The sequence below is a fragment of the Camelus ferus genome, chromosome 11 (genome assembly GCF_009834535.1).
Source record: "Camelus ferus isolate YT-003-E chromosome 11, BCGSAC_Cfer_1.0, whole genome shotgun sequence".
Lineage (NCBI taxonomy): Eukaryota > Metazoa > Chordata > Mammalia > Artiodactyla > Camelidae > Camelus > Camelus ferus.
The window spans coordinates 23,490,871-23,517,796 of record NC_045706.1 but is presented as its reverse complement, the minus strand read 5'-3'; the positions used below and the strand labels follow the sequence as shown (position 1 = coordinate 23,517,796).

Genomic DNA, 26,926 nt, shown 5'->3' with positions numbered 1-26,926 from the left:
GTATCTACCCTTTGTTAAGATTCTGAGAGACATATGTAACCCACAGGCTGTGATTTCCTTGAAGGTAGATCACCCTCCTTTAATTTTAATCTTGTTGTCCACACAATGTGTAACAAGGGATGTTCTTTTGACTTGTTCACTGCAGAAATGTTTACCAAATAATTACAGTTAATATTCTACTTTAAAAAAATAAGTGCTTTCCCATGTTACTATAAATCATAAATTTTAAGCCCTTGGAATATCCTGTCTTTGTATGCCTGAGTCCTTGGGCTGCACCAAATAGTTCATGCTGACAATGTGATTTATGGTAAAGGCCCATTTTTGTACCCCTGGGGCTCAGGGACATGTTATATCAGTTTGACTGCTGGGTAGGTGCTGGGGTCTCAACAGCTGAGTCAAACACAGGCAGTGCCCATGTGACTGATTCCCAGTAAAAACTCTGGACACTAGCACTCAGGTGTGCTTCCCCGGTTGGCAACACTTCACATATGCCACATGTCATTGCTGGGAGAATTAAACACTGTTCCTGCATCTCTACGGGGAGAAGACAAATGGAAGCTCCTGGCTGGTGTCTCCTGGACTCTACCCTATTCATCTCTTCCCACTGCTGATTTTAATTTGTATCTTGTCATGGTAATAAACTGTAACCACAAGTATAATAGCTTTCTGGATCCCATGAGTCCTTCTTCTGAACCATTAAAACTGAGGGTTGTCTTGAAGATCCCTGACACAGGTATATTAACATGAGACAAGAATAAAAGTAGTAAGTAATTTGTGCAAGAAACATTTAAGAGGCAATGAACTCCATAATTGCTATTCTGTCCGTTGTCAAATATAGGCATCTAGTATAGTCAGTGAAGGTAAAGATGTTTATAACATATCTATCTGATGGCACAGTTAAACACTGATTCTGATACCTTGTCTCTTAAAGAGTTTTGGTTACTTTTAAAAAATCTATCATAAACATGAACATTTTTCCAAAATAGGTTAAAATAAATTTTTATTAAAAAATTGTATTAAATGTTAGAAGAGATTTATACTCCACAAATTCTTTATAAAACAATTGCCAATCTTTATCCAATTGTAATTGTTTTTATGCAGACTTGAAAATTTTGCAGTGAAGTAAGGTCTATAAAATATTTCTTTTAGAAAGCATCACAGCACTAATTTTAGGCAAATAATGTTTAAAAGTGAAATCTTTGCATGCAAGTGAGTGAGCTCTCAAACACCCGTATTCTTTATCCCAGTGACAAAGTAATGGGAAAATAATCATTAAGCTGACTTACTGAGAAAACAATGAACATATAACAAGCATTCTGTAAACTTCTCAAATTCAAAGTTTTAAATTACTTTCAAAAGCAGTGCCATTACAAGGTACTGACAAACACTATGTACTCAAAATGAATGTTAATTAACAGTCAAAGAATCAAATATTGTTGCAAAGAGGCACCCTTCATTGTAAGATATGTTAAAGAAGTCTTTTACTACATTGAAGGCTTATGGTACGGGCCATAAACCCCAAAGGAGACAGTCTCTTCACACAGAAAAATTATAATTCATCCCTTTTAGAAGTGAATAACAACTCTTTAGTAGTGTTGCTGGTTGAAAAACCAAACCAAACCAAACAAAAAAAAAACAATTTCAAAATATGATGGCGACATACAAAAGTGGCCCATAGTTTTGGTCTTGGTCTCAGAGGTACATTCTGTAATTTAACAAAGACTGGTTTTAAATCTTCAGTTCAAAAGCTCTTTTCTTTACCAAAAGGATGACTGCCCAACTGGTGCCATTCCAGAGAGCAAACTCCTACCCAGGAACTTGAAAGGGGTATGGCTCAATGAAGACAAAAACAGTAACCAATTAACTTCAAAGATTAGGAAACAAAATCAATGTCAAAGTATTTGAAATCACAAAGAATTTAAAAATTCAATGCTTTAAAATTTTCCCCCTGAGCTGCAGATGCTTTTTATAGATAGTCTCTAGTAAAACAGATGCATTCTATCATTCCAAGTTGTACTTATAAATGCTATGATTCTTGGTGCTGAAAATAGATAAGTTATGTCTTGAACAGCACAAAGGGATAGCAATTACACGTTTCGTGGAAATCTTTGGTGAGATGCAGTCCTGCAGAAGCCTCCTTGTTTTGTTTCCCTCCCATCATAATCCTAGAATCTTCAAGTAATTTTCAAAGGAGAAACCACAAGACCATAATGAAGAACCAGCAGACCATCCTGAAAAGTAAAACAAAAAAGAGTGTTTCGCAGTTATTTGAAAACCCATGTAAATGATCAAGTCAAAGATAGTTTATTTTTTATAACCTAACACAAACGTGAAACTCTTTGATTTAAAGAGAATAAAAGGTCTCAGATAAATAAACTTGCCTATTTACTCACCTCATCACCAATCCCTCCCTGTCAATGTGCCTTTTTAATGACTCTCAGAAGAAAATTCTGAAACTACCAGGTATCCAAAGTTAGCCAGGACTGTTATGGCTAAACAGTTCTCCGAAAAGAACTAAAAAAGATACACCATTCCTTCTGCACAGTCTACTTAATGTATCATCCAAGCATTGGGCTTCTCTAAAAAAAGATTCAATTATCATAAAGTAAATGGATCTGCTAAGAAATAAAATGTTTATTTCCTACATAAATGCAGCTCACTACTAAAATAAGTGAGAAAACGTTGGAACTCTTACCCATTTAATGTCATATATTTTACTTCCTCCTCGAAGACTGTTCAATACAATTTACCCTTTCTTTGACATCCAGAGTCATCATCATGAACAGTAACTATACCGTGCTGTAACACAGTGATGGCCTCTGGGGTTGTTGGGCAACTTAACCATTAGACTTTAGACTAAATGACTCCAGATACCATGTTTCTGAGTCTTTTTATGTCTCCTCTCTTGATATCAGGTCTTAATTCTTTGTGCTCTCACCGAGGCTGCATCTAGCATGCAATCTAACCTTTTAAGGTGCTATTTCTAATCTATCATAAACCAGAACACTAACTTAAAAGGAAGACTCATTGGGGAAGTGCGCCATGGGCAATGGGCCCACCTGGAGCAACATACAGAGAGAGTGGCGGCAATGCATGCTTTCCATTTCCAACCCTGCTCTAGCTATTACTCTTTCATCTTTCCTAAGCTTTTTCATGGCTCCACTTCCTCATTTCTCATTCACTACTCAACTCATTGCAATCTGGCTTCTGTTACTGGCAACTCCAGCAAAAACTCACCAGAATTCTACAAAGGGGTTCACAAATTCAAATGCCCACAAAGGCTAGAAAAGTAATATAAATGAATATGTGAGTTAGGTATGTGAGTCAATAGGGAATGTTGAGACCAGTGGTAAACCAGAGAGCAGATGCTTAGCTAAAGGAACTTAAACTTAAAAATATTTAAAACACAGAATAAGTCAAATAAAGCAGAATCCCATACCATGTTTGGCCCATAGACCATAAGATCTGATCTAGACTAATTAGTCTAATCAATGTAAATGAATTTGTATTCTAACACAAATGGAAAGATTCTATTAACATTTTAACATGAATACAAAATACACTTTACATAATGTGAATTTTTTGCATATAGTTATGTTTCAGAATTACAAGCTGTTTCAAAATCTCAAAACAACTTCAATACATGCATAAAATCACATTCTATGAAATAATACTTTGTAATTCAAATTTATATCTACATGTCTATTATGTCTATATTCTATATAAAAATATAGGAATATATAACTATTATATATATTTTATATTTAGATGTCTCTATTTATGGTCTTCTTAAACTATCCACCAGAGTGAATTTTCTAAAAGGCAAGTCAGATTATGTCACTTCTGTCCCTGGCTCAAATCTCTCCAATCAATAGTTTTCCACTTTACTCTATTAAAATCCAAAATTCATACTATGGCCTTTAAAGTCCTACATAGTTTTATTCCAACTGCTCAGATCTCAGCTCCTACCAATCTCTCCCTCACTTGCCACGTCCTAGTCTTCCCACTGCAGAGATAATGTTATTCATTTAGCTAAGAGGTCCTGAGATTCCATGACACTTAAAATTGTTATCAATGAGGACTTTAATTGTATTATAGGCTATTTAAGTTCTGGGACTTGCTCATCTCTGAATCTCCCCATCTGTCTAGAATAGTGCTCTGTAAAGATTTTTTGAATTGAAGTCATATTTCTGCCCACTCCACTGACTTTGGAGTTTTACTCCTAGATTTTTACATTTCTAATCAAGCTTTTTTCGGAAAACTTACCCATTTTATTGATGCATTGCTATTGCTCTACATTTTACCATATTATGTAGAAAATACTGAAAATACAAGCTACTTTGTAAAACCAAAGACAAACATTGAATCCAAAGATAAACTATGTTTTACACAATGGACCCTTTTCCCCTAGTTAGTATTAAGTTTTAGATATCTATTTCTTTTGTTAAAATGATTATTTTACATACTCCCTAAGTACATCTGCATTACAAACATAGCTCAGTAATTCTCAGAAACTGTTTCTAGAGGCTTGTTGTAAAAGGAGGCACACAACCAGAAAAGGGAGAAAGCAAAAAAAGTTTAAAATGCACACAATAACGAGCATATCAAATACATTTAACAAAGTTGGAATCCCATTGCAATATCAAGACTTCAAAGCAGAAATACTAACATTACATATAATGTGCATAAAATGTACTGCTACATGTAGTAAGATTATTTTTCAAGCTGAATCAAAACCACACATATAAATAGCACAAACAACCATGTAGACCTGCTGCACCACCCATCAGTTTAAAAAAAAGAAAATCGAAATAGGAAGCAGGCTTGGGTTATTCCTGTCACTGAGAGGCAATTTCATATCCTATCCTAAAACAAACCATCCTAACCAGCGGGTATTTGCCTAATAATGCTGAATGAAACACACATTACTGTGCTTAATGAAGCTTAATTTTTAAAAAGGCAATCATTTTCTAAGATTTCTGAAGTTTGATTTTGCAAAAATTTTAGGAAATATTTCATATGCCTCTAAATACACTTTACTTAGCTAAGAAATAGTTTTGCTTTTATGTTTTATGAAGAATCTTTTGAATTATTTATTACTAAAATGTAGACAATTGGTATGGTGCTATATTTCTAAAAACATGTAAGAAAATCAAATAATCATCTGAAAAAGTATTCAGCTACCCCTCTATTAAGAGCCTGAGCTTTAAGTTCAATTTTTTCAATAGGTGAATCTTGATTCTACTACTAACTAGCCAAGTGACCTTGGGCAAATTACTTAATCCCTATATACCAGTTTCTTCATCTATAAGATCCACTAATGGATTTTAGAATTTAAGGGCAAAGTTTCAGAAGAAACAGGATGTCTGCATAGTTTTAAAGTATCTCTTTCCCACAAGATATTTATTAATTACAAAGAGAAACATATACCAGTAGGAAGACAAATTGACAACATGTATCCTCTGATATGATACTCTGAGAAGGGCACATCACTTTTGTGGCATTCTTGGCAAAAATGCATAACCTCAATCTAGTCATAAGAAAACATCTGACAAACCCACACTGAGGGTACTCTTCAAAAGTATCAAAGTCATGAAAAACAAGGAAGGACGAGAGTAGAGGGAGAAGACACAGAGACATGACAAGTAAATACAACGTGGAATCCCAGATTTGGATCCTGGGGCAGAAAAAAGACAAAACTGGGAAAACTGGCAAAATCCAAATGTCTGCAGTTTTTATTAACAGTATTACAGTAATGCTAATTTCTTAGTTTTGATGCTTGCACTATGGTTATGAAAGAAGTTGATATTAAAGGATGTTGGGTAATATTTATATAGGAACTCTCAGTACTATTTTTGTAAGTTTTCTCTTAAGTCTTAAATTATTTCAAAATAATATTTAGAAAAGAAAAAAGGGGATATTGTTCTTATCTTTTAAGATTGCTGTGAGCCTTACATAAGTAACATATGTTCTTTTACACCTAGAATATAGTATGTTGGATACAGTTAGAGCTCAAGAAATGTTAATTATTATTACAGTCTTTCTTCTAGCTCCCAGAAATTTCATATATGTGTTGTTTCTCAGTTAACCTGGCAGGCTTATCAATGGATTTCCCTTTTTCTTTTCACTTTCCAACCGAAATAGCTTGAAGACTTTTTTTTTTAATGGATGTACTGGGGATTGAACTCACGACCTTGTGCATGCTAAGCATGCGCTCTACCACTGAGCTACCCCCTCACTTCCGAAGACTTTTTTTCAGTAAGTTCTAACATCATCTTATTCTATCACTAAGTTGGCTGTATTGCAAAGATAGTTTATATTTCATGCTTCTTCATGTCATTTTTGGAAATAAGAGAACTGTTTCTCAATGGAAAAGCCAGTCTCTTTTACAAAGAAACAAAAAGATGACTAAGTCCCCTCTCTTCTTTTTAAAAACACACATAAAATACAAGTTAGTAATAATAGCCATTTAAAAAATATGATGGTCTAATCATTTTATTGCCAATTATCTTTACTATTCTGGACAAACTATTATCACAACGTAAGTATGCCTATAATTTTTATTAACAAAATTATCAAAACTTGTGATTTCTTTAAAAACTCTAAATATCATTAAAAAACAGTTATGAAAAACTGTAAATGACCATGAAAGCACTACTAGTATTAATTTGGGTTCCAATAAAATGTTAATGAGTAAGTGAATATGTAAGTATGGAATCCTCAAATAATGAGGATCAGCTGTATATTCTTTTGGGCCTTGATGCTTTTGCTATTATGCCTGTGAGATTCATCCATGTTGCTGCATACGATAGCTGTATTTAATTGCATGTACATGCCACAATTTTTCACTCATTCTTCGTTGGATTTCGAGTTGCTTCCAGTTTGTGGCTATCATGAATAAAATTACTATAACCCTTCTTGTACATGTCTTATAGCAGACATATCATTCATTTCTATTGGGTGTATATGAAGGAATGGAATTGCTGGGTTATAGAGTATATATACACATGGTTTTAGTTGATGCTAACACCTGAGTTCCACAGTAATTGAATCAGTTCGCACTTCCACTACCAATGTATATAAATTCTAGTTGCTCCACATTCTCATAAGCACTTACATTGTGAGTCTTAATTTTGGCCAATTCTTTTGCATTTTGCTGGGTCATCTTAGCCAAATTGAAACTATATTTCCGGGAATTCTCTTCTCTCTTGGGTTAGTCAATTATTTAGCCAATAGAGATTTGCACAAGACTTGGAAAGTGGAAGGAAGCAGAAGCCATTACTCTCAGAAGGTCCGTATAGGGTAGCACTTGCCCCTCTAGCTTATGCATTGTTGCTGTGGCTCACATTGTTGGCATAGGGCAGCAGCCAGGCCTGCAACTCCTCCTGCCCCATCAGAGCTCCATCTTCAGCTTCTCTGAGTTCCAGGCCAGCACCATGGCAAAGACTGCTAGCTTTGTCTACAGATCACCCACATCATTGAGGACGGAGGTGATGAGACACAGATTCCAGTTTCTCCTTCTAGTTTCCAGTTTATTCTTGCTCTTCCCCACTTCATGTCCATTTTTTCTTCCAACTGCTGCCCTTCTGGTTTACAATGACTACTGTAACTACCACCAGATGCAGGCAATATCTTTCCATACACTTCTTTACCAATCCCTACAATTATTTAAGGGGTAATCCCTTATTCCATAACATTCATATTGGTTATATTTCCCAGATGGAATCCTAATAGTTAAAACTTGTGAATCCAGGGAAAGAGTAGATGGATGTTTACTGTACTATTCTTATGACTTTTCTGAAGGTTTAAAATTTTTCAAAGTACAAAGATTATATTAACAAATACCTCTGTAACCAGTACTTAGTTTTATTGAGTATTAACATTTTGCCTTGTTTGTTTCAAATCTCTTTTTAAAATGATAAAAATTTAACATCTTCTTATCTATAATAGCAAAATGTTGATACTCATTAAATCTGACTGGTGGGTACAAGGAAATCTGTAGCAAACTAGCAAAAAGAAAATCAAACAAAAAAATGAAATAAAATTCTCCACAATAAACTATAGTCAATAAGGCTGCAGAAATTTCAGCCATAGTTCTTTATAGATTGGTGGTAAAGCAGTGCCACAAAAATCACAGGAAAATATAGTGATTCTTTGTTTCCTGTCAAACTAAACATAAGTCTTCCCTATGATCCAGTAATTCCACTCCTAGACATTTATCCAAAATAAATGAAAACATATGTTCTCAAAAAAAAAAAAAAAAAAAACTGTTTAAAAAAGAAAATGAGAGGGAAGAGGAGGAAAAAACTTGCGTAAGAATGTTCACAGCTAAACCATAATGAAAAAGGAATATGAAAAACAATGTATCTATGCACAACTGAGTCACTATGCTGTACACCAGAAACTAACACAACACTGTAAATAACTATACTTTAATAAAAAAATTAAAAATCCACTAATTTTTAGAAAATAAAAGAATGTTCATAGCTGCTTTAATTATATTAGCCTCAAACTGGGAAGAGCCGAAGTGTCCATGGATGGCAGAATGGATTCAATATGGCATATTGTATAATGAGATACTATGCAGCAATAAAAAGGAACAACTACTGCTACATGCAACTACATGGATGAATTCCAAAATGTATGCTAAGTGAAAGATGCCAGACACAAAAAGAGTACATGTTCTTTGATTCCATATTTATATGACATTCAAGAATAAACAAAACTAATCTGTGGTAAACATAGGTATAAATACTTATAACCTTGGGTTAGGCAATGGTTTCTTAGATATGACACCAAAAGCACAGGAAACAAAAGGAAAAACAGATAAATTGGACTTCATTAAAATTAAAAACTTGTGTTTCAAAGATCACCATGAAGAGAGTGAAAAGACAACCCACTGAATGGGAGAAAATTTTTATAAATTTATGTCTGATAAGGGACTAGTATCTAGAATATATGAAGAACTCTTACAACTCAATAATAAAAGGCCAAAAAAAAAATCTAATTTTTAAAAATGGAGAGAGGATCTGAATAGCTATTTCTCTAAAAGATATACAAATGGCCAATAAACACATGAAAAGATGCTCAATGTGATTAGTCATCACGGAAATGAAATCAAAACCACAATGAGATACCAATGAACACCCAGTAGAATGGCCATCACCAAAAGATAGATAATAAATAAGTGTTGGCAAGGATGTAGAGAAATTGGAACCCTTTACACTGCTGGTGGGAATATAAAATGGCAAAGTTGCACTGGAATCAATCCAGTGGTTCCTCAAAAAGTTAAATATAGTTACCATATGACCTAGCAGTTCTGTTCCTAGGTTTATATTCAATGGAAATAAAAACATGTCCACACAAAAAGCTGTAGATTAATATTCACAGCAGCACCATTCATATTAGCCAAAAAATGGAAACAACCCAAATACCCATCAACTGATCAATGTTTAAGTAAAATGTTGTACATCCATATAATGGTATATTATACAGACATGAAAAGAAACCAAGTACTGATACATACTATAATACAGATAAACCCTGAAAACATTATGCTAAGTAAAAGAAGCCAGTCACAAAATACCGTACAATGTATGATTCCATTTCTATGAAATGTCCCAAGCAGATAAATCCACAGAGACAAAAAATAGCACAGTGGTTGACAAAGGCTGGGTGACTGGGGTTATTTGGGGAGTGAGCACCAAGTATGGAGTTTCTTTTTGCTATGATAATGTTCTAAAATTGATTGTGGTGATAGTTTCAGAACTCTTTGTAAATACAACAAAAACCACTGAATTGTATACTTTAAATGGGTAAGTTGTATGGTATGTTACTTCAAAACAAAATAAAACAAACAAAAACAGGAAAACATTTATCTATGATGAGAAAAAAACCAGAACAGTGTTTGCCTCAGTCTTGGGAACAGGGATTGACTGGGAAGGGGCATGGGAGAACTCTGAGGGTGATGGTAATGTTCTAAATTTCAAGAAGGGTTCTGAATTAAATAGGTATATGCATTTGTCAAAACTCAGGCCTTTCATTATATGTCAATTAAAACACATATGTATGTACGCAGATAAGAGTGTGTGTGTTTCTGTGTAGTTGTTCATTGAGCATAGGCAATTATGGCAAAACAAAGATTTATATTTCTAACAAGTTAAAAAATTGTTAAGCTGAGAGCTGTTCATCAAATCTTTATCAGTACTTTATAAGCTTCTCAGAGACATACAGCTCTTAAAACAATTTCTCACTCTAGGTTCAGTGATATGTTAGAATATGTGGATCTTGCTTTTCTCTTCATTAAAATAGTATATCCTATCTTGCTTTTCATTTATCCTAACTAGACTTCACATTATAGGCTAATTAAAGTATCAAAACAGTTACCATGGCTTCTTACCTATTGCGCAAGAAATGGTATGTAAATCTCTACAGCCTAATGAGTATCTGCAAATTTTTCTTAAAGAAATGTCCTAGCAGACATATTTGTCCAGGAATCTTCAATGCTCCACTACAGTACTGGACAGAGGAAAAAGAGCAAGGCCTCCAGAATCAAACTGCCTGGCATTTGAGCCCTGATTCACCCACTAACTCACCATGGGTAAGTTATGTGTCTTTTCTGGACCTTGGTTTCCGTATCTTTAAAAAGGAAGATAAAAGAATATCTACCTCATAGAATTGTAAGAAGTAGGAGAGCTAATCCATACAAATCACTTAGAAAAGTGCCTGACACACAGTAGTCATTCAATAAATATTAACTTTATTACTTATAGTTCAGGTAATTTTAAGAAAGTTATAGAATATTTATTAAAAATTTATTGATAACATGGAACTTCTTTCTTTCATTGAATAACGTACCTGTTAGGCATAGATATCCTGAAGTCTAAGACCTACCTGCATTGCTGCATCACCTATTGCACGTCGAATTTCCCTTAGAGTTTGATATCGCTCCAACAGGTGATCACCACAGATGATATCTACCTACAGGCAAACAACAGTATAAGATTGCTTTCCCGCTTCAAAAAAACCGTACGAAGAAATTAAGAAAAATCAACATAATTATTTCTAGACTAGATTTTGCTTTTTAGACTCATTAAACATTCTCAAGAAAGATTTTAGAAACTTAAGTAAAATAAAAAGAGCATTAGAGGACATTGCAGAAAAACAAAACACTAAAGCAGATATTCAAAAAATGATTTCCTTGAATCTGTGAGAACAAGTTAAATTACATTTGATATATTCATCATAAGAGGAAAAGGAAAGTATATATATTTTAAAGTTCCATGATATAATGGTTAAAAGGGTATATAATGCTTAAAAAGGCAATCTTTAGTTATGTGAAATTTTTCTTATCAAGGAATATCTCATTTTCCAACAGTGGAAAGTCTAACACTGACATAAATTACACAGTAAGGGAACTGTTTTATGGATGGAACAACCTTAACAAGGTCTTTTCAGCCTTTTAGGAATGTCAAAGCTCTAAGATAAATCTACTTTTATGTAAGATTCTCTAGAAAGAATGATATGGTAGTATAGTTATATACTTTAGTAATATGATTCCAGAATACTTGCTTGCTAAGATAGAAATGCAAATCCTTATTTCTTCTCTTTCACTGAATACTCCTTTCCCATTACCTTAAAATGGGATCAGGTCCTCAACATCTTATTAATATATATCACTTAACTGGCTCCATCTTCTAACGTCCCTATTTCGTTTATAGCATGAAATTTATCCTTACTCTAAATAAGAGTATCACCTCTAACTCCTATTTCTCCTTTTCCTTTCTTCTCACAACCAATCAATCAGTTACCAAGTCCTGTTGCTTCTTTCTTCATAATCTCTCTTAAATTCGTATCACTCTTTTAATTGCTGCCCTTAGGCTTAAATCACTGAAACCACCTCCTAACCAGAACTCCTTTCAAATTCTGTTTTACTCAAAACACTGCCAACATGTTAATCTCCCTAAAGCCTTTAGCATGGTTGAGTAAGAATAGTAAAAGCAGTTGCATTTAACTGAGCTGCCACTGTGTATACCACATGTTCCACTATGTACTTGACATATGTTATCTAACTTTCACATTCCTGTGAACTAGGTATTATAATTCCCATTTTACAGCTAGGGATACTAAGAGGTAAAGACAATAAATTTTCCTAAGGTCACAAAGCAAGTAAGTAGCAAAGCCCAGATCTGAACTCAGATCTGTCCCCAGGTCTATCTTTCTCTGAACATAAGTGTGTCAGGAGTTGGCAAACTTTCTGTAAAGGGTGAGATAATAAACATTTTAGGCTTTGAGGGTCATAGGATCACTGTCACATGTGCTCAATTCTGCCACTGTAGCATGAAAGCAGCCACAGTATGGCTGTTCCAATAAAACATCTCATTTATAAAAACAGATGGCAGGCTAGATTTGGCCCATGGGTTATAGTTTGTCAAGCCCTGCATTATCTCATAATGCATAACCTTTAATTAGTAACAACTTTTGTACTTTATGCTTAACCGTTTTAAAGCTGGCAGAGCAATACTTGTTTGCAAAATGACTTGAAAGCAGATCTTTCATACAGAAATTACCTCCATGAAAAATTTAAGAATTTGGAAACTAACACTATGTTTTTATTAAATATTCAACAACCCAGAGACCATCACTTTTAGTAGGCTTCACCACATGGTAAACATTTATGATTTGGTTACTACATTTTTTTATCAACTTAATCTTAACCCCTAGAAGTTAACCATTTACTAACAATTTAATGTGTATGTTCCTAGGTGCTCTTTGTGCATGTAGGGTTTTTGTTTTCATAAAAACGGCACTATGCTACATATTTTGTTCTGCAACTTCTTAAAAAAAACAAACAAAAACAAAAAAACCTTAATAGACCATGGACATTTTTTACAGCACATAGTAAGCTCTCTTTAATAGCTACATACTGTCCCATTTTATGAATATATCATAAATTATACAGCCATTCCCCTGATAAACATTTAAATTGTGTCTGATTTTAACATGCTTATTTTTAAGTCATTTGACTGCAAATATTTCATAAATTAGTTCACTTAATTAGTTCATTCAGAGTCACATCTCTGAGGGTGCTGCAAACATGACCCACATATTTGGTAATTTGCTAGAAGGACTCACAGGACTCACCATGATCACAGCTATAATTTATTACAGCAACAGAGCAATGATACACAGTCAGATCAGTAAGGTAAAAAGATGGAGGTGGAATTTGGAGAAATCCATGCATAGGCTTTCTATGCTCTTCCCTCCCAATCCAGTAGGCAATACACCCACAATATTCCCTTCTCTAGCAGTGGGAATGTAGCCAGCTTGTGCAAAGTTTGTGCCCAGGGAAGTCCCTTTGAAGCTCAGAGTTTAGGGTTTTTACTGAGGGCTGGTCATGTTGGCATTCTCTACCAAGCAACCACCAAATTCAAGACTCCCAGAAGCAAAGCAGGTATTCATCATAGATCCATTGTTTGTACAGTCTAGGCACAGTGAAACACTCAATAGTTAGGGGATTTTCATATTAGTGCAGGAAACTTTTTGCAAGTCAAGTTCCCAGCTGCTAGGCAAGGGTCAACCTTGTAAGCCGGCCCTTCTAAAGGCAGCAGCCTCAGGTCTGCTTTGTTAACTCTTTTCTGCATAAACTTTCTTCCCTCTGGAGTATCAAGTCTTAGATATACAAAATTTCTGAATCTCAGAGCAGAAATCAGAATGTGAAGGTAGTCTTAAGGGAAGAAAAACCCTTATCTTTTTAAAAGCAAGATCACACTAAAGCTTCCAAGACAGGGTTTTTCACTGAATGAGCCAGTGCCACCACACTCACTCCTCTTTGTTCATACTCTGGTTTTTTTGTTTATGTTTTTGATAGAAAGTTCCTTTTTCTTTGTCTGTCTGGCAAAAAAAAAAAAAAAAAAAAAAAAAAATCCATTCTTCAGATCCATTCTTGGACCGTCCGAAGTTAAATCATTTACCCTTGTGCTCTTGTGCCATCATATCCTTTTGTCAGTCAGTTGTTTACTTCTATATCTTCCTCACACAACTCTGACTCCCCTGCCGGCATGAATTTTTTGTCTCATCTTTGTACTAAGGTCTGGTACAAAGATGCTCCATTTAGTATCAATGCATAATAAATGAATGGTAGGGCTACACCATAGGAAACTCTACTATAAAAAGGAAAGAGCCGGAACTGGGGCTCTAGAAGCTCTTTAACAGTTCTCATAGCCTCAGCTTCTCTCTGACACCCACAGATGGTCATCAATGGCAGTAAGAAACAGTAAGTCAAATGTGATGAAACTGGGGGGTCGGAATCACCGTGCACCCATATTCAGTTAGCATTCATAATATCCACAACATCATAAAACAAACATGATTGCAAGAAATCCTAGAGACAGTTCTTTCTTCAGTATGCTAAAGGTAATCCCACAACTTCTCCTGTCTTTTTACACACATGGACTCTACCTGACAAGCTGGATCAAGACCCATTTTTCTTCTGAGGAATTTTTCTACATGCCCAATAGTTGCTTCTCCCGAAACTCGGACAAACTTCTTTTCCAATGGCTACAAAAGTGAACAACAACAAAAAAATCTATTTTCAGATTAAATATACATAAAATGTATAAACCTTAAAGAAAATTTTATAGCAAAGATGATTCAATAGATTTATTACAGAAAAGTTACTAAGAAATTTGAGTTAATTTACCTATCAAAGAAAAAAAAAAGAATTTCTGCTCAGTTTCCCCTCTCTGAAAAGTGTCACCAATTTTTTTAATAGAAAAGCTTACTGATTTGTTTTAATACCTCGTTAAAAATAAAACTTAGAGTTAAACTTATTGACAGAATACCCATGATTAAATGTCTAAAGCAATCTGCTTTCTTCAACAAAAAACTGCAAAAAAAGAAAAAAAAAGAAAAGACTAAAAAAGATAGAAGGGCTATAGATAAGACATGTATCAATCAATATATATATCTTATGTGGATCCCAATTTTTAAAACACTTAAGAAACAATTTTCATGAGACTATCTAGGAAATTTAAACAGTCAATAGTATATGGATATTTGGTTATGGAAATTACTGTTAATTTTCTAAATTATAGTATCATTATTATGTTTTTATAAAAACTCCTTATCTTTTAGAAACAAACTGAATTATCTGCTGATAAAATGACACAGTCTGAGATTTGCTTCAGTATTATACAGGAGGAAAAATGATGAAGACATAGACGAAATGAGATTGGACATGGTTTTATAATCATTGAAGTTAATTGATGTGTACATGGGCATTCATCTTACTAGCCTACTTTAGTATGAGTTTGAAAATTTCCATAATAAAAGGTCTTCTTTTTTTTTAAGTGGAAAATAAAAAGATTAACATCTAGATGTATATGGCTGGAATCTGATTCAATGGTCTGAGATGACAGGTAGAGAGATAACAGGATTTTAAAGTAGAAACAAATGCTTACTCAGCCACTCTCTCTGAGGTAATTTTAAGGATACTACTATTAACACAAATGAAAAGCTGCGGAAATGAGAACTAAAAGGGTAATTTTTAGAAAAACTTGAACCATATGTTTCTAGCACTAGCAGAGAGGGAACCCAGAATTGCTACTGAGGAGGTTGTTCCATATAACAGCACTCAGCTCTCTTATCTGTAGTTTGGTTTCTTAATACTGAGCTATAATATGAAAAGTTATAACTACAACTCCATTATAAACACAGAATTAAAAGAAAAATGGTAAGATTGCCAACTTGCTAGCCAAGAAAGTACAAAAGACTGTTTCCAAAAAGTAAAAATAGTCTCAAAATGCAGAATAGGATGTTTCTGAAACAATACACTCATTACCTCTCACAGACACAAAGCCTGCAAATTAACATCTGTATCATTGGTTAACAATAAAACTTAATGCCTCAAAACTATGAAAACAGTATAATAAACTCCTATATACCTATCATCCAGCTTTATCAACTCAAAGCCAAACTTGTTTTAAATATACTTCACACATTTCCTACTCCAACTACTTCCTGGTTCCCATTCTCTAGATTTGTTTTGAAGCAAACCCAAGACACACCAAATTTCATTTGTAAATACTTCAGTATGCATCTCTAAAAGATAAGAACTCTTTTTAAAAACATAATATATTATTATCATATATTAAAATTTCTTGATATGGGGGGTGAGGAGTGAGTATAGCTCAGTGGTAGAGCACATGCTTAGCATGCATGAGGTCCTGGGTTCAATCCCCAGTAGGTCCACTAAAAAAAAAAAGAAGAAGAAGAAAAGAAATTTCTTGATATCAAAAATACATAGTAAATGTACAAATTTCACCAATTGTCTCAATTTTCTTACCTAGTAGAAATGATTTTGCTTTTAGGGCTGTCATTACAAAGAGAATAAAAATAAAACAAAGATTCCACATACAAAAAATATAATAACTACTGATGGACTCAAGCTAAAATTCTAATTTATGCATATATTATTTTTATCAGATATATTTTTATATTCTCAAAATATATCATAAACAATGCTTCTATTCAAAGTTTCTATTGGATCTTGGCTTTTTTTTTTTTAATGTAACAGCTTTATTGAGGTATAATTTACATATCATTAAATTCACCATTTTAAAGTGTACAATTCAATGGTTTTTAGTATATTTAGAGAGTTGTGCAACTACCACCATTATCTAATTTCAGAACATTTTCATCACCCAAAAAGAAACCTGTACCAATTAGCAGTCACTCCTAATTTCTCCTCTCCCCCAAGCATCTGGCAATCACTAATCTATATTCTGCCTCTATGCATTTGCCTATATTGGACATTTCATATAAACAGAATCATACAATATGTGATCTTTTGTGCCTGGCTTCTTTCACTTAACATGTTTTCAAGGTTTATCCATGTTGTACATGTATCAGTACTTCATTCCTTTTAATTGCCAAACAGTATTCCATTGTATGGATATACCATACTTCTTAAATTAATCACCATAAATTTGGTATTTTACAACTTGGAAGAGGTTAAAAGTTACCAAATCTAACACTGCATTCCCTCCATCACACTGATCTCTGGGAGAAACCTATAATATACTTCACCCAGAGAAGTATCCATCTGTTCCTGTGCTTCAACTCAAGTCCTAAGCCACTGTTGTCACAAAACACTATACATAGTGTTTTGTGACAGGTATAATTCATCCTAATTTTAGAATAGACTTTGACAAAGTCACTGAAAATCTAAACAGATCAAAGTCAACTATTTTCTTATATATTTACAATCCCAGGTAACAATAAGGCCTGATTTACCCCTTTTTAAAAAGTCACTTTTGTTGGGGAGGGTGTAACTCAGTGGTAGAGTGTGTGCTTAGCATGCACAAAGTCCTGGGTTCAATCCCCAGTACCTCCACGAAGATAAAAACAAACAAATAAACCTAATTACCTTCCCCCCAATTTTCTTTTTTTTTAAAAGTCACCTTTTCCTGAGTGACTCATTCTATAGGAGCAACACTGTTTACAATGGCACCTGTGATACTGAGGTCTTTAAGACAACTCTGAACTTAAGTATGTTACAAAGGAGTTTATTCTTACCTCTAAAGTTTCAGTAAATGATTGAAGTAACAACTTAGGGCAGGTTAACTTGAACCAAAAATGTTACATGCAAATAAAATTTTAAGCTCGTATTTAACTCCAAATGCCAACTATGCAAAAAAATGCTTTGAAAATTTTTTTTTTTACCACCAAACTAACACAGTATTTGGTTTTAGTATTAAAAATCATTCATTTTTCATTAGACCACAGTTTTGAATCAATAACAAATCCCTACTTAATAACTCTTTTTTATAAAGCTATTATAAGAGAGCACTATTGAATGTACTTCATATTTCAAAAAGTTTTATTTATAAAACACTTTTTACTGTAATTGATGAAAGTCTTCATGATTGCTAATGTGACTTAAATTTGTGCACTTAGGGTCCTCTTGTGAAGCAAATGAAAAATAAAAGTAAAATACCTTAAAATGTCCCGTGCCTTCATTAGCACTGAAAAAAGAAAGCAAAATTAATCAATATTTTAGACTATATGTTTAATTATATATCAGAGAAATAACATAAATATAAACACTTGAGGAACATCATTTTAATTTAAAACAGGGTCACCTAACTCTTTATGAAATAAACAAATGCAGTTAATTCTCATATCTGCCACCTAGTGGTAAGGCAAAGGCAGTTTAACCAAGTATTTTATATTGTTTTGAGTATTTACCTACAGCAGTTAAAAGTATATTCTTACTAATTAGATTTCTCCACATCTAGCATTCTAACATTTTCCAGCTTAAAGTAAAACTTCTTTTTTCTATCATAATTAATGTGGTTGTTCTCTATAGTAACCTTTACAAGATAGAGTTCTTGCAAGCAAGCTGCTATATTTCCTGTTGTTTTACTTGTAGCAAAATCACCTGGGCATGATTTACTCAATTTGCCTTTCCCCTAGAAGTGCAGGTTTTGATTAAACCAATTACTTTTATATCATGAGAAGACAAGGAACAAACTTCGTTGAACATCTACTAAGTACCAGGCATTATATTAGGTCTTTACATATTATGCATGTTTTTCATTCAGTCCTCACAGTAGCCCTGTAAATCAGGTTTTAGTCCCCATTCAACAGATGAGGAAAATCAGTCTCAGACAGGGTGAATAACTTGCTTAAGGTCACAGAGCTAGCAAGTAATAAAGCTGTACAAATCAAAGCCCTCTTTCTTCCCTTTCATGCTGTGAAGAATACACAAGACCACAATTAAAAAAAAAGGGGGGGGGGGGACTATATTCAGTATCTTGTAGTAACCTATAATGAAAAAGAATATGAAAAGGAATATATGTATGTATATGGACTGAAACATTATGCTGTACACCAGAAATTGATGCAACACTGTAAACTGACTATACTTCAATAACAAAAGTTAAAAAAAAACCACAACTGCATCATCTACAGAGTATTCTTATAATACAAACATAATAGAATAGTACACTAAACTGTAATATATGTTATATTATAAACATGTATTTACAGAATATATAATAAACATATATGTATGAAACAAATTTATACATACATATTATGTATAAATGTAAATCTAAGATTATAATATAAACTTAAGAGTTATAAAATAAAATATCCTATTCTTTATTGCAAGAATTGTCTCTATAGAATCCATGATGTATGGGTATCTGGCTTCTGCTTGAATACCTAAAGAGATAGCTTAACTGACAAGCCAGGTCATTCCATTTGTGGGCAACTTTATTTATAAATTGCTTGCTTGCACTAAATCAAATATGTTTCTCCCTGTAACTTATTCCTATTGGTCCTAGTTTGATAATAGTTTAGACGTGTTAGGAATACTATATGTTCATTCTTACAACAGTCCTGTGAGTTGCTTTTATAATCCCCAATTTAGAAAGATTTCTCTCCCTTTAGGGGTCTTTAATATCAGTTAAGAACACAGGATAAATACATAAAGATAAATACAACACAGTACAAGATAGGTACTAAATAAATGATACAAGTAACCTAGAGTTACAAGAAGGAAGTGACTGAGAAGTCAAATAGTCATCGGTGACATAAAATAGAAAATCTAGATTTTCCAAGAAAGGCATTTTATTTTATTCTGCAAACTATGTAATTATTTTGAAAACTACAGTTTGATACAGGCCAACTCCATGATGACACTCTGCTTAACAATGTAGCAGTATAATGGAATACACTATATGCTACAGTGTTTGAAAGAAGCAATTTACATAAATTAGGGAGATGTCCAACTACTTTACAGAACAATTTGGTAAAACCAAGTAAAGTTGAAGAGGAACATATCCCAAGACTAAGCAAATCTACACTCTCAGAGAACTATCTCACATATACACAAGGAGATATGTACACAATGTTTAAAGCAACACTGTTTACAATAGCAAAAAAACTGGAAATAAGAGTTCTACAGTACAAGAAAAGATAAATTATGGTATATTTATTTTAAGGGAATACCAGGGAATGGTGAAAATGAGTGAACTAGAGCTACACATTTCAACATGATGAATCACACAATGCTGAGTGAAAAAGCAAGTGGGAAAACACAGTATGATACCATTTAAAGTTTTTAAGTGGGCAAAAGCAATTCTACATACTGTTTAGGAATAAATACACATGTGGTAAACATATTAAAAAATGCATGGGAATGATAATTATTACTTTTAGGAGAGTAGTTATTAACCTTTAAGGGAAGGGAGAATGAACAGGAAGAGGTAGCCAAGTGCCTTATGCCATATTAGCATGGTTTATTTCGAAAGCCAGGTGATAAGAGGTATAAATGGTTATTGTACTACTCTTTAGACCTTTTCCTAAGTCTTAAATACATTAATTTTTTAAAAGGATATCAGAAAAACTTGATGTTACCTGAGTTCAAGTTAATTTCATAACTGTTGGAACTTAAATTTTTTTTTAAAGTTTAGAGGTAGAGATTTAGGGTACTTACCCAATGAACTCTAGTAATAAAGACATGTCAAGTTCAGGTGGAATACGAAACACTGATTCTAAGACTTTCTTAGATCTTCCTTTGCTTGAAGGGACTGGCTGTGGAACAGCTATTTGATAGCCAAACAAAAAAGCTGAGTTAGAATAAAAGTTCCATGAATTGAGATCTTTGAAAAATAATTACACAGATTTAACTATGTTGACTATTTAAAAGATCATAAAGCACTCAGTCTCCCTTTCTTCAGTAACATCAGCTAATCTGTCAAATCCAGTGAACTTAGAGACAAGCCTGGGGACCACTGCGCAGACACGTGTGGCTGGTTTATTGGGGCCACAGAGCTCAGCACAACAGCAACATCAATTGTAGAAGCGCTACTATGTGCCAGGGCTCATGCTCAGGAGTTTACATGCACCATCTCTTTTAACCTTTATTATAATTCCATGACATAGGTTCTATTGCTACTTTTTTTTTTAACTGTAAAGAAAATGAGATTACTGTTTAGTGAGATCAGGCAATTTGCCTAAAGTCACACACATAGTAAGTGTAAGAACGAGGATTTAAACCCAATCTATTTAACTTCCATACTACAGCATTACCATCATCATAAACACTAATATTTGAGCAGTTACTATGTTCCAGGCACTGTTTTAAGTGCTTTGTATTACTCAATGTAACCTTACAACAATTTTATAAAGTGCTATCATTATCCCTGCCTTACAGAAGAGGAAACTGAGATGTTGAATAATTTGCCAGTCATACAGCTAGTCAAGTGGCAGAGCCAGGGTCACACTCAGACAATTCTGCTCCAGAGCCTGCATTCTTTAATGCTTGTAAATAATTAAATTGGATTACAGTAAATCATTAGCTTCAAAATCTTTCTCTCTTTGATCATAAAATAACCAGCTACCAGCAAAAAGAACCTCAAAGGGAGTAAATTTTATTAAGTAAGTATTCTTTAATCTATAAATACATTATGGTATACACCCAAACTTACCAGGTTTAGGTACTTCTAGACCTCTTTCTTTATAGAAATCATGCATTTGCTTTTTTTCTCCTAAAAAATGATAAAACACAGACTAAATTACACTTAAAATGTAACTCATAGAGTCAGCATTGATTCTGGGATTCACAACTATGTAATAAAATAAACTTACTTTCCTCTAGATTGATCACTAATTTGTACACTATGTCTTGTAACTGTCGGTCCAACCTAATAAAAGGAAAGGATGGAGAATGCCTCAGAATTCAGAAAAAATGCACTTGGTACAGAGTGAATGATGTTCTTTGTAAGTAACTGTTTTCTCTTAGAAGTGGATGTCTCCTTTCTCAGAGATGAGTTGCTTTTAGGTAGCACTCATGGTTCTCATCTCTGAGAACATCAAGTAATTATAACTCTTGAGCAGTTTGCTAAATTGTTCCATGTGTACTAGTCCTATTCCCTTGATAAGAATGTGAGCTTGAGGGCAGAGACTGTGTTTTGAAATTCTGTCAACTGCAAAGCACTCTTCTAACAAGGTAGTAAAAACATAATAGCATTTGCTAAACAAATGAAAGTAATCTACTTTCAGTATTTTTCTTCCCTTAGGAAACTGAGCATGAACTGAAAATTTGATTAATAAGCCACAATGACCTATGATAGTTAGGTTTTTCTAAAGAGGCCAGTTATTTCAAGTATTAGTTTTAAAAATAGAATTCCAGATATACAGAAAATGACAAGCCTACTTAAGCCTCATTAACTTGAGTGATAGAACTAAAATTCTCAAGAAGAGGCCTGTGCCTCTTTTTTTTTTTTTAAGTCCCCAGCAGATATCACAGTGCCTGGTACACAGTAAGTACTCTATTTGTATTTCTTTAAAGAATGTGTAGTTCCCTTTCTCATCATTTTGAGATTGGTCAAGATTTTATTACCAACTACATAACTTCAAGCTTTCAGAAAAAGTATACTTAGAATATAAATTTTACTTATATAGTTTTCTTACCTTATGTTATAAAGAGGTTGTGTCTGATGTACCACTATGTTGCATTTTGGACATCTGTTGCTATAGTAAAAGTGTCTTACAATGCAGCTTTTACAAACTGTTGGAAAAAAATGTTTAAATTAGGATGCCTTCAAGACATTTCATAAATTGAATACATTATTCGAAAATGTGATGAACTATTTGCTTACATGTATGAAGACATTCTGTAATGGTAGTTGCATCTATTAAATAACCTTTGCAAATGGAACACAAGATGTATGGGGTCAGCTCAGAGAGATTAATCAGGCGCTGCAAATGCAATGGAAACAGTTTTAAAATACAAGTCCTTGCCTTCTCAAATTCTTAAGCCATAATCCCCAAATTATATTATCAACAATGTATAGCTTACTTTGCAACATGGATAAATGTTACAGTACCGCCAACCCTTCAAAATACTGCTCAAATTTACACAATATAAACCAATGTTTCAAAAAGATCTCATTCTTTTGGATATACTGTATCTTGCCAGATCTTTTCATGACGGGCATCTTACTTTAGGAATTATTGCAAAATGGACAAACTTTCGGGATACTGGTGTTTAAAATATTAATTCCTACTGGCTAGGATTACTGCCTAACTTGATGAAGTATGCAATGCCCCATTAAAAAAAGGAAATCTTTCCAATTAGAAATCTAGGTGGCGAAGGGTTGACCATCCTCTCAACATCCTGTAGAAATGGGCTGTTCCTCTCGTCCCCCTGAAAGCTCCTGGAAGGCGAGAGGACGGTACCCTCGGCGCCTACCCACCCTGGTACGCAGTAGCTTCAATAATGACTTGGACCCAGAGAACCTAACTGACTGCAGGAACCTCACAAAATGAGTCGTTAGGGAATCCGGCCGGGACAGAAGGCCAGTCCGCGCCACAAGCCAGGGAGACGTGGGGGTCCACGAAAGTGCCAAGGGCTGCAGCGGCGAGCTGGGGATCCGGCCGGGCCCTGACTGAGGAGGCCCGGCGTGGTCGCACACGGGCTTTATCAATACCTCCTCCTCGTCATCGGACTCCGGCCGGCCCCCCTCCAGCCTCAGCGAGAAGTGGCTCATCTCTTCCTCCTCCTCCTCCTCCTCTTCCTCCTCCAGTTCCTCATCCTCTTCCAACTCCTCGTCCTCGTCCTCGAAGCGGCCCCTCAAGCGGCCCAGGCTGCGCTCCGGCTCCAGCTCAGGGGGCCGGGAGCCCGAGCAGCCAGGAGCCCCCGCCTCAGGCAGAGATCGCGGGCCCTCCTCACCCGCTGCGGGCGCTGGGGTGAGGGCAGGCGGGGAGGCGGGAGATGGGGGTGGCATGGCTGCGGCTCCCTCGGCCTTGGCCGCGCCCGCGTTCCCTGCCGTTACAGCCGGGACCCCCTCCATGCCCGGGGTAGAGACCAGGCGAGGCGAGACCGGGTGGCTGGATAGCGCGGGAGTTCCGCCCGCCTGCCTGAGCTACCAGTGCGCAGGCGCGGGAGACCTGCACGGCCCGCTGGGAAGTGTGGTTCACCGCCTCTCACCTAAGTCGGGGAGTAGGCGGAGCCGCTCAGGTATATGGGGCGGGGTTTGCGGGCCGCATTTTAGAGGAATCGCACCCTTTTTTTTTTTTCCTTTGAAATGCTGACGCTCTCTTCACTGCCTGCTAAAAACGACAGAACTGGTACTTTCAGACAATATTCTGTTTGCATCGACTGATGCGCAGAGCACTGAAATAGATGCTAAAACGATGTTAGGTTTTTAGATGGGGTTTTTTTCAAAAAAGATGCTTAGAAAAAATTGGTTGGCCATTTCACAAGGAAAGAGTTAAAATAGCAGGTCTGGTTGCTTATTCTTCCCTATCTTCAAGGGAACCTAGAACCACAACTGACCTTTTGGAATATGACCCTCAGATTGTTTTTTCATGTCACTGATTGATGATTTTGCTGTGTACACCTGGAGCAATGGACCATGCTGTCCCAGCTTGTCAGATTGCTTTGCACAAACATCAACACCGATGATTTGTATGCACCTGATTTCATTGCTGGTATCCAGTCTGTTGCCATAGTTGGCTGTGTAGCAGGATATGCCTCCCACATGACCAGCTCCCTCCCATAAAAGACTCAGACCCTAAATCTCAAACAAGATTCCTTGGGCAGAGGCATAGCACATATGCTTGTAGTTTGATGCTAGAGAGAGCACATCCCATGTGGCCCTGGATGGGAAAGATGCAGAAGCCTGTGTTTGTCCTCTCTGGACTCTGCTAATGTATATCTTTTCCCTGCTGCTTTTGCTCTGCATTTTTTGCTGTCATAAACGTTAGCCTTGAGTTTAACCCTCAATTGAATCTGGTGAATACCTTTTTTTTTTTTTTTTTGCAGAACTTGAAGAGGTTATGTGACTTCTAAAACAGTTTTGAAAAAGATAAAGTTAGATCCATACCTTACACCATATACAAGATTCTGCCCCAAACTGAGCAGAAAGCTAACTAGAAACTATACAGGCTCTAAAGGAAAACAGGAGTGAGTTCCTTAACTTGGGTGAAAGAAAAGGATTTCTATCTAGATTTTAAATCCAGATAAAAATAAAGATTGATAAGTTTGACTTACTAAAAAAAAAAACCTGCTGCATAGCCCTCAAAATATAAACAGTATCAAAACACAATGGAGAAACTGGGAGAAAATATTTGCAACAGTTATCTTGAATAAAGAACTAATAGACCTAACAGATTAAACAAATTTTAAATTAGAGGAAAAAAAGACAAAACTTGATTTCCCAAAGTAATATAAAAAACAGCTCCCCAAATATAAAAAGATGTTCAAACTCTCTAACAATAAGAGAAAATATAAATTAAAATGACACTGGGTTCTGGTTCAGATAATAAGCACTTTATTTACTTTGTACTTCCCACTGAATACAGGTAAAAACTCTGGACAGAATGCATGGAACAGCTACCTGAAGACTGTAGAATACAACTGTTAACAGGCAGGTTGGGGAAGGAAACCAGAACTCAGAGTACTACTGAACCAAAATGGAACTGTGTTCTCCATTTTGTTTTTCCTCTGATATCTCCTGGCTTGGACTCAAAAACAATCTGAAATCCAGAACTGCGCATCAGACAGAATTCCAGGAGAAATCCTCTATTACAGTCTGAGGGTCAGGAAAGGGGGCCTCTTTAGGTCATAGAAAGTGAAGGGAATCCAAAGTTTCCTTTGTTTTTGCTTTCCCATTCTCTCCCACACCAGTCCATAGGCAAATCCACATTGGCAATGGAGGGAATGATGTGGAGGCCAGGCCGGTACCTAAAACTGAGAGGAGAACTCTGATCCCAAGAGCAAGGGGGCATCCCCAGTGATGTTTTCACTGTTTACCCTCTTGCTTGGTCCCAAGGCAGTTGCAGTTGCAAGGAATGCATGGCCCAGCAAGGAAACTAAACCCTACTCCCTTTCCTAGCTAGAGGACCAGAAAGTTAATTGTTGGGGAGATTAAAGAGATCAATAAAATGGCCCCATGGAGTTGTGTATGAACTTCTGGGCTCATCTCCAAGTTGCATGTGCATAGACCTGAATCTAATCAATGTTCCACAGGTTTTGAGAACTAAGATACAAGGTATATCACTGCCCAGGAATTTCCTTAATTGGATAAAGGGCATTTATAACCCTACAGTAAACATTATACTTAATAGTAAAAAACTAAATGCCTTCTCCCTAAGATAAGGAACAGAGCAAGCAAGCACCTCACCACTCATATTCAACACCATATTGCAAGTTTTAGCCAGTGCAATAAGGCAAGAAAAATAAAAGGCATACAGATTGAAAAGGATATAATAAAAACTAACATAATTAGAAAGATATATTTTGTTTCTGCCCCCCCCCCCCTTATTCCTTGGCATACAACTCCTAAAGCCTTTGGAATCTCTGAAATAATAAGTGTCTTTTTGTATGCCAACAACATAACTGGTGGCTGAGGACTCCTGGATAGCCTCAGGATGGTCTAGTTGCCAAGGGAACCAAACATGTGGTTAGAAGATTGGGACTTTCAGCTCCACCCTCCTGATCTCTGGGAGGGGATAGGAGCTGGATGCTAAGTTAATCACTAATGATCATGATTTAATCAATCATGCCAACATAATGAAGCCTCCATTAAAAATCCTAACTGAAGGGGTTCAGAGAGCTTCTGGGTTGGTGAACACATGGAGGTGCTAGAGGGTGGTGCACCTGGAGAGGGCATGGAAGCTCCATACACCTTCCCCCATACCTTGCCCTATGCATCTCTTCCATCTGGATGTTCCTGAGTCATAGTTGTTTATAATAAACTGGTAATCTAGTAAGTGAACTATTTCTCTAAGCTCTGTGAACTGTCCTAGCAAATTATTAAAGAGGAGGCAGTTACGGGAACCCAAATTTATTAAGTGATTTAAATAAGGTCACAGGATACCAGGTCAACATGCAAAAATCATGATTATT

At 35.4% G+C, this 26,926-nt stretch overlaps 1 protein-coding gene across 1 annotated transcript; it reads right to left on the bottom strand.

The window, feature by feature from the left end:
* Positions 1-983: 983 nt before the first annotated feature.
* On the bottom strand, positions 984-23,985 carry PCGF6 (polycomb group ring finger 6). The gene is made up of 10 exons (XM_006182983.2): positions 23,505-23,985; positions 22,674-22,773; positions 22,486-22,582; positions 21,661-21,716; positions 21,501-21,560; positions 20,507-20,615; positions 17,999-18,026; positions 14,461-14,559; positions 10,894-10,980; positions 984-2,231 (listed from the first exon to the last, which is right to left on the bottom strand). The coding sequence occupies exons 1-10, from the start codon at positions 23,865-23,867 to the stop codon at positions 2,175-2,177; spliced, it is 1,056 nt and encodes a 351-aa protein (XP_006183045.2). The 5' UTR covers positions 23,868-23,985; the 3' UTR covers positions 984-2,174.
* Positions 23,986-26,926: the final 2,941 nt, after the last annotated feature.

Coding starts and splice junctions, on each gene's coding strand:
- PCGF6 (XM_006182983.2), bottom strand. CDS start 23,867: ATGGAGGGGGTCCCGGCTGTAACGGCAGGGAACGCGGGCGCGGCCAAG. Junction 22,583..22,673: donor TACAGAATGTCTTCATACAT/GTAAGCAAATAG, acceptor TTTTTCCAACAG/TTTGTAAAAGCTGCATTGTA. Junction 21,717..22,485: donor CAACCTCTTTATAACATAAG/GTAAGAAAACTA, acceptor TCCTTTTATTAG/GTTGGACCGACAGTTACAAG.